We start from the raw sequence: 10,977 nt of genomic DNA, 5'->3' as shown, positions 1-10,977 counted from the left end.
GGAGTTGTTGAAGAAAGGGACATGGTGGAAGATGAGCCTGTTATTCAGGCTATTGACGAAAGGGACATGTTGTTCGAAGATGAGCCTGTTATTCAGGCTACTGAAGTTAAAACCATGATACTGCAGGTACCATTGATGCAGAGCTCGAGACATGAAGAGAATGTGAATTCCAACATGCAAATAGAGTGTCAAGATCCAATGCCCCGAGTTGAGAATGAGGGTCCCAAGGTTCAGTTGGAGAATGAGGATGAGATGCATGACTCTTATGCTTTAAACAATCAGGTATCTGAAATCAGCCCTATTTCAGGACTTCAAGTGAAATCTGATTCTATTTCTACTGGTCCTGTGCTAAATACTCAAAAGACTGTACTAAAGGATAATATAGTTGATGATAATGTTAAGTCCGAGATGGTGGAACCATGTTCATTCAATGGTTTAGGTCATGGAGTTGTTGAAGTAAGGGACGTGTTGGTGGAAGATGAGCCTGTTATTCAGGCCATTGAAGTTGAAACTATGATACCCGAGGTGTCATTGATTGGACATCGTTTTCAGATCTCGAAACTACAAGAGAATGTGAATTCTAACATGCAAATGGAAGGTCAAGATCCAATGCCCCAAGTTGAGAATGAGGGTCCCAAGGCTCTGTTGGAGAATGAGGAGGACATGTATGGCTCTTCTGCTATGAACAATCAGGTATATGAAATCAACCCCATTTCGGGGTTTCAAGTGAAATCTGATTCAATTTCTACTGATCCTATACCAATTACTGAAGAGTCTGTACTGAAGGATAATATAGTTAATAATAATGTTAAGTCGGAGATGGTGGAACCATATTCATCCAATGGTTCAGGTCATGGAGTTGTTGAAGAAAGGGGCATGTTGGTGGAAGCTAAGCCTGTTATTCAGGCCCTTGAAGTTGACACTATGATACCCGAGGTACCACTGATTGGACAACATTTGCAGAGCTCGAAACAAGAAGAGAATGTGAATTCCAACATGCAAATCGAGAGTCAAGATCGAAAGCTTGAGGCAGAGAGTTGACACTATGATACCCGAGGTACCACTGATTGGACAACATTTGCAGAGCTCGAAACAAGAAGAGAATGTGAATTCCAACATGCAAATCGAGAGTCAAGATCGAAAGCTTGAGGCAGAGAGTGATGATCCGGTGGCTCAGCCAGGGGATGAGGATCATGAGGATGACATGCATGAGAAAGTTAAAGATGTAGTGGATCATGGTGGTAGTGAGATTGAGAAGGGTAGTGGGTTGAAGTTTAAAGAAGATATTACTGATTGTGAGGCTGCATCAGGTGATGTAGTTAATGAAAGTGACATGTTGGAGGAAGATAAACCTGTGGTAACCAAGGTACCACCGGTTGTAGAACATTTGCAGAGCTCAAAACAAGAAGAAAATGTGAATTCTAACACCGCCGAAATGGAGTGTCAAGATGGAAAGCCACAAGTGGTGACTGAGGTACCACTGATTGAGGAACATTTGCAGAGCTCGAAACCAGAAGAAAATGTGAATTCTAACAACCAAATGGAGTGTCAAGATGGAAAGTCCCAAGTGGAAAATGAGTGTCTAAAGGTAGAGGTGGAGACCAGTGATCCCAAGTCTCGGTTAGAGAATGGGGATGACATGCATGACTCTTCTTCTTTGAACAATCAGGGACCTGAGATCAACCCTGTTTCAGGGTTTCAAGTAAAGTCTGATTCTATTTCTAATGACTCTATGTCCATTAATGAAACTATCGAACTACAGGATAATATAATTGATGAAAATGTCAAACTAAGCCAAGATGATAAACTGGAGATGGTCGAACCATGTTCATCCAGCAATGTTGTCCCAAATAATGACGAATCACAGCCAAAGGATGATGATGGACAGCCACTTAGGAACATGGCATCTGTTGATGAGACAGATGAAAATAATGATACAACTACAGACATGAACTATAAAGATGACAGCGAAGAGATGGGGTCCTCGGAAAAATTAAATTTGGATAGAAGTTCTAGTGATGACTCTATGGAGTATTTGCCTGAAACCATGCAAATAGAAGAAGACAGTGTGGAAAATGAAGCACTTATTATCAAGGAGCTAGAAAATCATATTCTTGTTGCAGGAGATGGTTCATCAAATGAAAAAAAGGACATCTTTGATGAGAATAAGAGCCATTCCTCATTTCCTTCTGCAAAAAGAAAGCTTCAAGGTAAGTGATAATGGATTGTAAATGTAACCTTTTCATGAATGGGGCAATTCTCACAATATTAGTTTTTCTTTACAGATGAAGAAGCTATTGAGAATAACGAGCCTCCAAAAAGGCACAAATGCAACTCTGATTCTTTACAAGTTTCAGAGCTGCAAGCCACTAATCTTACACCAACTCAATCCAACTTATCTTCATCAGACTCCGCAGATAGTGAAGATACGCCCACGCCCAAGGAACAAGATGGTAAGTTCTCGCTTCTCAATCAAATGTGCAACTCTGATTCTTTACAAGTTTCAGAGCTGCAAGACACTAATCTTACACCAACTCAATCCAACTTATCTTCATCAGACTCCGCAGATAGTGAAGATACGCCCACGCCCAAGGAACAAGATGGTAAGTTCTCGCTTCTCAATCAAATATAAGAAAGAACTTCGGTAAAGTTCTATATAAATGCTCCTCAAAAACACGTGCATGGAATCTTTCCTATCAATTGTTTTGTTAACTTCAAAAGGCTTTTTGTAGTTCCACCTTCAAAAAAGCCTCCGACCACTTCCCTCAGAGTTGATAATTTCATTCGTCCTTTTACCTTGAAAGCTGTGGAACAACTTTTAGGCAAAACTGGGACTGTTACAAGCTTCTGGATGGACCACATTAAGACTCATTGTTATGTTACTGTAAGACATGAAAATGTTTTGTTTCCAACTCCTATAACCTTTTGTTTTCGGCATTTGTGAAATCACCATTTTTCATGCAGTATTCATCTGTGGAAGAAGCAATCGAGACACGTAATGCCCTTTATAACCTGCGGTGGCCAACCAATGGTGGACGTCTATTGGTGGCTGAATTTGTGGATCCTCATGAAGTTAAAGCACTCACTTCTCAGCCCCAACCCTCAGCTCATCAACATATTTCGCCGTCTTCGGCAAAACTGCTTCTAGTTCCACCTCCGTCACCGCCTTCAGAGGGACCGGATTCTCCTATGGTCACACTAGATGACCTGTTTTGGAAAACCAAAGCAACTCCTAAGATCTACTATTTGCCTCTTTCGGAAGAACAAGTTGCTGCAAAGCAAGCCACACGTGAGAGAAACAACTGGTGATCAGGCTGTAAGTTTATCCATGGTTGCTTCTCGGATTCTTTCTGATTATTGGTCTGTGTGTTAAAGGTAATTGTAAGAATGGTGTCAGCGTCACATAATTGCCTCTTTGTAGTTTATACTGCTGTATTGTATAATGTCTGTATTATATATTCACTGATGCAAAGGGTGTTAGCAATTTATAAGTTAACTATGTAACGTGATTATGACGCATTGTATTTATACATAACCAGATTTAAATTTGGTACTTCAAAAAGTTCTTCAGCTTCATCTTTGTGACTTTGTGTGTTTGGTATCATTTTTTAGGGAATTTAATTGGCCGTCCGAATCATTCACACATTTAGTATGATAAAATGTATTATTTTTTTATTAAAAAAGTAAAATATTAAAAATTAAGGTCAACATTTAATTAATCTCTTTTTGCTAGAAAGTGACTGTTTATCGTGATGATGAAAGGCAGAAGTCAAATGCTAAGTTAAACAAAATAAGGTAAGGACAGTAATCTTATTGTGCAGGGTGACCACTTATCATGAGAATACCAGATATATTTTTAATGCATCATTTATCAATATTTTATTTTGCAACATAACAGATGCTGAATACTTCACTATTTAAAAGAATAAAAAAAGTTCATAACCCAAATAAGATTGAAACATTTTAAGGAGAGGAGAAGGTTTACCATTTGTTATGTGCAGCGGAGATTGATTCCGGAAGGACATTTGCTTGAGTATACTCTTAAATCTAAATAATGTGCCAGACCTCAAAATAGTACAACTGTAGGAATGGGTTGTTCTACCTTCCTTAAAAGCAAGCCAACTGCAACCGAGCATTTTACATGCTAAAAGGCCGCAATAAGCCCAAAATATTAAACCATGCAATCGTGTATACTCTTGAGCCAAGTCTATTAGGTTGGCACTCACTTCACTGGTGAGAGTGTCGCTAGTTTTTAACATCACGATCAACCTCTTTGACAATGAACCTTTTGATATGTCAGTTGTTTCCAACTGTATCCATTACCAATAGCCGCGGCAAGAACAGAAACCATCCTTGAAATGGTAAAAACGAGTAGCATCTCTTACAATAATTTCTCTGCCAGAGTGTTTGGATATAAATTTAATTGCTGGAGTGGCAATCATTACAGACTCTGAGGTCTTTCATGATCCTCAAAGTGGTGTTCTCAGGAGTACTTATTAGTGCAAAAGCAATGGCCAATTTCTCACTATGATGTCTAAGCATCTTCTCCTTTACTTCCTCCTCAAGGTCATGTAACACTGATTCGGTATCTGGAACAAAGCCCATCTTTTTTATATCTTCCCATATCTTTGTCATCATCTTGTAGATTTCATCTTTCTGTGGGTGAAGTCCATCCTCAGCTCCAAAGACATGGACTTTGTTCTTTATCTGAACCCAACTAATTCCTTGTTCTTTCTTAACCCCTCCATCCTTCATTAATTTGCGGATTTTTGCAGCATCCTCCCACTTTCCACAAACAGAATACAAGTTAGCTAGGGCTGAGTAACCCCACTGTTGCCGGGGTCAATCAGGAGCAATCTTTCTGCTGCAACCTTACGTAGTTCTACATTCTTATACACCTTACAGGAAGATAAGAGAGAACCCCAAGTTATAACATCTGGTACAATGGATATTTTTTCAATAAAGTCATATGCCTCTTGTACCAATCCAGCTCGTCCAAGGTCAACCATCAATGCATAATGGCTCGGTGTTGGTTCAATTTTGTGAAAATCTTTCATCATATCAAAGGCAACTTTTCAAAATGCTCAAGGGCTTCTTCTCCAAGACAATGTTGAGCAAGAGCCATTATCATGGATGTCCAAGATACAATATCTTTGAACCAATGTATCTGATTAAATACTTTCCGTGCACAATTAATACTTCCAGATCTAACATACATGGTCATTAGAGCATTGTTCACAGAAACTGAAGATGCTTGCCTAGTTCTTATTGCACTTGCATGAATTTGCTTGCCTTGGTTCAATGAAGTCAAGCTTGAACTGACACTCAGCATGGCTGCCAGAGTGAAGTTATTTGGTTTAGGACCCTCTCTAACCATTAATCTGAAAAGCTCCACTGCATCATTATTCAAACCATTCAAGTATCCAACAATCATGGCAGTCCATGCAACCCACATCACGGTATCTCAATGAGTCAAATATATGTCTAGCCGGTTTTAAATCTCCAAGCTTAACATATCCATCTAGCAAAGATGTAAATGCAATAACATCAAGGCGTGAAACACCACTCTGATCTACAATCTTGCGAGCAAATTGAACCCCACTTGATTTTGCATACATTGAGATCAAGGCATTTCCTACTGGCCCATACGTATCAAAGTCGGTGCTAACAATACGAGCATGGATTTGTTTCCCAAGTTTCAACATCTCAAGATTGGCACAAGCCGATAGTGCATTAATATAAGTGAATTTAGCAGGATGCAACAAAGAATCCTTCAGCATGTTGCCAAAAGTACATAGAGCATCAAGATCATACCCATGTTGATCGTAACCTGCAATCATTGAATTCCACGTCACTATCTCTCTCTCACTCATCCTTTCAAATTGTTCACGTGCAAAATCAACTCGTCCATGCTGCATATGACAGGAAATCATAACATTCCAACTCGATGTGTTCCTATATTCCATCCTATCAAAGACAACTCGTCATCATTGGATCACCAGACGTGGCATACATGTTTAACAAAGAATTCACTACGCTATCATAACTACTAAGCCCAAATTTAACAGAAAAAGGGTGCACCTTTCGACCAATATCTAAAGCTCCAATAGCAGCACATGATGCAAAAACACTAGTAACTGTGTACTGCGTTGGTGTTACTCGTTCTTTAATCATTTTATCTAACACTTTTATAGCACTTTCAAAACTACCCATCTGATTATACCCCGTAATAATCGCGCTCCAAGAAACAGAATCACGATTCGGTATCTTATGAAAGATTTCAGTAGCTTCAGCATTTTACTCCGTCTGAAATAAGCTGATAAAAAGGGTGTTCCAAGTGAAATTAGTTTTCACCGGCATTTCGTCAAACAATAAGCGAGCATCGGAAAAGCACACAGTTTTGGAATAAAAGTTCATGAGATTGTTCAATAAGATGACACTAAATTGAAGCCCGGATTTGATAATTCGGGCATGGATTGATTTTCCGGCTAGGAGATCATTGGATTTGAGACATTCTTGGAGGAGACAAGCGTTGTGATATGACAAAGAGGATGGGTGGGATTCTCATTTGTTGATTATTGGATTTGTAGAACATATTAGAACTAAGAATTAGGAATAATTTCAAGCTTTTCGATTTTATTTTGCTGTCATTTATGATCAGAACTCGTAAAATTGAAGGGAAAAAAACCCAAAAATAGTTGGACCCGCTTGGAACGGGATTTTGAACCCGACGTGAATCGAACACGCAACCTTCTGATCTGGAGTCAGACGCGCTACCATTGCGCCACGGATCCGCAGGTGATATAGCTTCAAGAAACAAATTATATCACTATAAATATAAATGGCGTTCATATGTGTTGTACATCTGCTTCATCATGATCGAATATTAGAAGAATGCCAACTAAGTGTAACAGCGAGTTAAAGTCGCTAGAATTCTGCAATGCACCACTTGCATTTGTTAAAAACTAATTCACTTATTATCGCATTCTCAAAAACCTTTGAAAGGAATAAAAGCACATGCATTATTAGAATGTAGGGTGAACATTCGATCGAGTCGAATTAAAAATTTAGAGTTATTCGAATTGACGAATCATATTTTATAATTTGGAATTGACTTGAATTTTTTTTTAATCAATCAAATTTTCAAGTTTCTATTTAAATTTAAGGGAAAGTATATAAATATTCCCTAAACTTTTAGGACACTTGCATTTTGCTCATCTAACTTTTGAAACTTACAATACAATCATCGAACTTTTAATTCGTTTTCATTTTTGTCCCTGTCATTACTATCTGTTAGTGTTTGATCACATGACAGTTAACTTCCGTTAACCCACCTCACCTCCTCCTCCTCCTTTTTCTTCAAGTTATTCCTTCTTCTTCTCCAGATTATTTCTTCTTCTTCTTCAAATCTCACCTCTCCAAACAGTTTGAGACTTCACTCCCACACTCAAATCCATTCAAGTCATCAAAACCGTAACAAGGATTATAAAACTCACTATGAAAAGTAATAAAAGGAAAAAAAATCACAATTTCACTTAGAATCATGCAACACTCAAAAATTGTAAACCAGCATAAGAATTACACATACTTCTGGTTGAGGAAGTAAAGTGACTTATGTATAGACCTCATCATTCTCCTTATTTGCCTGGGGAAAAAGGAAACTACAATTTAAGCACCCATTTTTTTTATAGAAAATGTAAAGTTATAACCTTTAGGGGGAGAAGCTAATGGCTAATGCAAAGACAATTTAGTGCTTACAAGAAGCTGGACATTCACCACTTTGCAGAAGATTTGAGGGGGAAGATCAAAGGTGGACATTTTCAAAGGAGAAACAGAAGCCACTTGTTCCAAGTGGCCTTGAGGGAAGTAAACAACAAGATTTCTGATTTTGAGAAGTGAAGTAAGGGGGCCGACACAAGCATGCCAAAACTCCAAGTAAATGGAAGAGGATGAACATGGACATGGTGGTGAATGCTAAGTTTGAAGAACTTGAAGAGGATGATGAAAAGGACAAAGAGTTCACTTTGTCACACTCCCCATTGCAAACTGCAGTCGTCTTCTCCACCTCATTCACTACATGGTTCAAATCAATTTCATGAACACCCCAAGTTCTTTTATTTTTTTCCTTGAAAACAAAAGCTTTAACCTCACTGTAAACACCCACATAACCAAACAAAACACCAAAGGAGAGTGATCAAAGAAAAGGGTATCCCCAGAAAGCTAAAAACCAGAGAAAAATGGAAATTTAAGTGAAATTAGTGTCAAGAAAATCCCTTTCTAAATAAAGGAAGAAGAAGAAGAAGAAAGGCATGTTGAATGAAAGGGGGGAAGGGTTGTCAATAATAACAAGGAACTTGAAGTAGGATTCCTCCCCCATTTGCAGGTACTTCGAAGAGGGAGCAGCAGACATGGACAAATGGTTAAAGGAATGAGAAGAGGAAAAACAAAAGGCAAAGAAAAGGCAATGCTTTGATGTGTGGGAGTAAAGTCTTGTTTGAACAGTGTTTGGAGAGGTTGGATTTTAGAAGGAGGAAGAAGAAGTAGAAGAAATAATATAGAGAAGAAGAAGAAGGGGTGGGTTAACGAAAGTTAACTACCAAAATTTAAAATGTTGGTTGACCAACATCGAATATATGAAATTACAACTCAAATTTAATTTGAATTGAATTTTTTCAAAAGTCGAGTAAAAAGAAAATCAATTATTCGAGTCTAGTTGAGTTTTGTCCAACTAGCTATAATATAAGGTTAGACCAATAAATATCAATTTTATAATTTAATTCCTTTTTATAAAAACTTTTTGAGTGATTTACACAATTTAAGTTCAACAATGTAATTTATATGTGCGCCTGAATTTATGTCTAAGATTTTTTTAAAACTTCTTAATATATATAATTAAATAGTGAGATATTTTATAATTAAAATGATTCATTATAATTTGAAAATTGTTTTACTTAAGTGGTTTCATTTTCAACATAAGCTGTGACATTTGAAATTTTTTAGGCCGGTAGTTTGTTACTCGATAATCATTGTTGATCGTAAATTGTTTAAAGAGATACTAAGATAAAGTTTGACAGAAAAATAAGAGATGGATTAAAACTTTTGGGGTCTAATGATCGTTGACGATGATCAATGACAACAATCGACAATGATAATGAATATCAACTAGTGACATGAACTTTGACTAGATTTAGAGGTTAAATTAATGTTTTATATAAAACTTTTAGATTAAATTAGCATTCTACATAAAGTTTAATGTTAATTTAATATTTTGTCTAAAATTCAAGATTAATTTAAAATTTAACTAATTTTACTAATGTGCCACGTCAATAAAATAACGGGAGTCAATAGTCCAGTAATCAAAATAAATCGGATTAAAAATAAAAATACTCAAAATCAAACTTTTTTGAATTTGATTACCAAAATAGAACAGACAAATCGCATTCATAAACATCAAATCACATAACCAACTAACAGCTCCCAATTGTATCTAATGATCGTGAAAATGCAAAGGATAATGAAGGTTTTCCTCGATCCAAGATACTAAATCTGTACCGTTAAAAACTGAAGCAAATCTGGCTTTACCAGACCAAACGCATAAGAACGTGATTCCAAAAAATATGCAATAATGATTTTACCGTAGTGCCACAAACGGAACAACTAGAATCCGAAGCCATCTCTCGTCGAACTCGCTCTCTGTTTGATAAAAACATCCCTTTACAAATAAGTCATAATAGGGTTTTGACATGCAGTAAGCCACAATATTTCGATAAATCCCATATCGGACATTCATCAACTATATTTTAAATAGATATTATCTTGTTCTGACTTCGGATTAAAAAAGGATCAATCACATTTTGAAATGTGCGAATAACATAGACACTTTTATCAGAAATCAACAGTGTTGTTCCTATTTCCATCTTGATGCGTCTCGACTCCCATTCGGTAGAGGAAGTTTGACAGCCGTAAAATACAATAAAATTGAAGGGGGAAAGAAACGCTGGAGCAGATCCCATTCCTATATCCCATTATAGTCAACCATTGAACTAACCATAGTGTTCGGTAGTGCGTTCTACATGCGAGCTATACAAATGAACACTAGCGCATTCTACATGTGCGCTACACTATCTATTGCGGTCATCTCCAATACTGCTCCACTTTGGAGATAGTATTCTCTCCCGTCCATCGCTAAAAATCATCTTCATTGCGGTGATATGCTAAAATACACGTCACATCTAATGCAGCATTGTAGTTGCGTTACAATTTTTTTTTATAATTTTTTGATTTTTTTTAAATTTAAGTAGATTAATTTACAAGATAGATAAAAATACATTGAAAATAAATAAATAAACATACTAATTTTTTTTTTTGTAATTTTTCTGATTTTTTAATTTTAAAACATAAAAACTACAACAAACATAAAAACATATAAATGTTGTAGAGATAATAATGTAGAAATAGTATTGGAGATGAATTACTGTTTTATCTTTAGAATAGAGATAAAAATACTGTAAAATAGACATGAGAACTGAAGATGACCTAAATGATGTCATTTCTTACTTCCTCTTAAATCACGTTTAACTATCTCTAGCAAAGAGAATACCATTTGCCATCAATGGAGGGCAGGACACACTCAAATATTACCTCTGTTTTGAAAATCGGACTAGATCGATCGGTTTAATCGGGAATTGTTATTTAGTTCGATTCAATCTAAATTGATTGAACCGCTATTAGTGAATCGGCCAGAACCACTGAACCGTTCGAACCGGACCGGCTGAAAATCGGGAAAAATCGGGTTTTGGTTTTTTTTAAACAAATTAAACCAAACAACGTCGTTTGTTAAACGAGCTAAGTCGAACTCGAGTATTGCTGAGCTCGACTCGAACTTGAAAACTTTAAAAGTAAGCTCAGCTCAACTCAAACTCACAAGCTAAAAATTATCAAGTTCAACTCAAACTTGAAATATAATATTGAAACTTG

The 10,977-nt window shown here is 36.7% G+C and overlaps 1 protein-coding gene, 1 non-coding gene and 1 pseudogene across 2 annotated transcripts; 1 reads left to right on the top strand and 2 right to left on the bottom strand.

Moving 5' to 3' along the window:
- Nucleotides 1-1,045: 1,045 nt before the first annotated feature.
- Nucleotides 1,046-3,309, top strand: LOC120165583. The gene is made up of 5 exons (XM_039175070.1): nt 1,046-1,594; nt 1,628-2,210; nt 2,286-2,453; nt 2,733-2,884; nt 2,965-3,309. Exons 1-5 carry the CDS (start codon nt 1,046-1,048, stop codon nt 3,307-3,309), a joined length of 1,797 nt encoding a protein of 598 aa, XP_039031001.1.
- A 969-nt stretch (nt 3,310-4,278) lies between these two features.
- On the bottom strand, nt 4,279-6,780 carry LOC120165582 (annotated as a pseudogene).
- Nucleotides 6,723-6,794, bottom strand: TRNAW-CCA. The gene has a single exon. It is a non-coding gene; the product is annotated as a tRNA-Trp (tRNA).
- Between the last annotated feature and the right edge of the window lie 4,183 nt (nt 6,795-10,977).

The sequence above is a fragment of the Hibiscus syriacus genome, unplaced genomic scaffold (genome assembly GCF_006381635.1).
Source record: "Hibiscus syriacus cultivar Baekdansim isolate YM2019G1 unplaced genomic scaffold, ASM638163v2 tig00111584_pilon, whole genome shotgun sequence".
In the NCBI taxonomy this organism is placed as follows: Eukaryota; Viridiplantae; Streptophyta; class Magnoliopsida; order Malvales; family Malvaceae; genus Hibiscus; species Hibiscus syriacus.
This window is presented reverse-complemented; position numbering and strand designations above follow the sequence as displayed.

Excerpts from the sequence above, each read along its gene's own strand:
- LOC120165583 (XM_039175070.1), top strand. The coding sequence starts at position 1,046 with ATGATACCCGAGGTACCACTGATTGGACAACATTTGCAGAGCTCGAAA. Across the intron at positions 1,595-1,627 it reads ATGAGTGTCTAAAGGTAGAG|AATGGGGATGACATGCATGA; the intron begins GTGGAGACCAGT and ends TCTCGGTTAGAG. Across the intron at positions 2,454-2,732 it reads CACGCCCAAGGAACAAGATG|TTCCACCTTCAAAAAAGCCT; the intron begins GTAAGTTCTCGC and ends GGCTTTTTGTAG.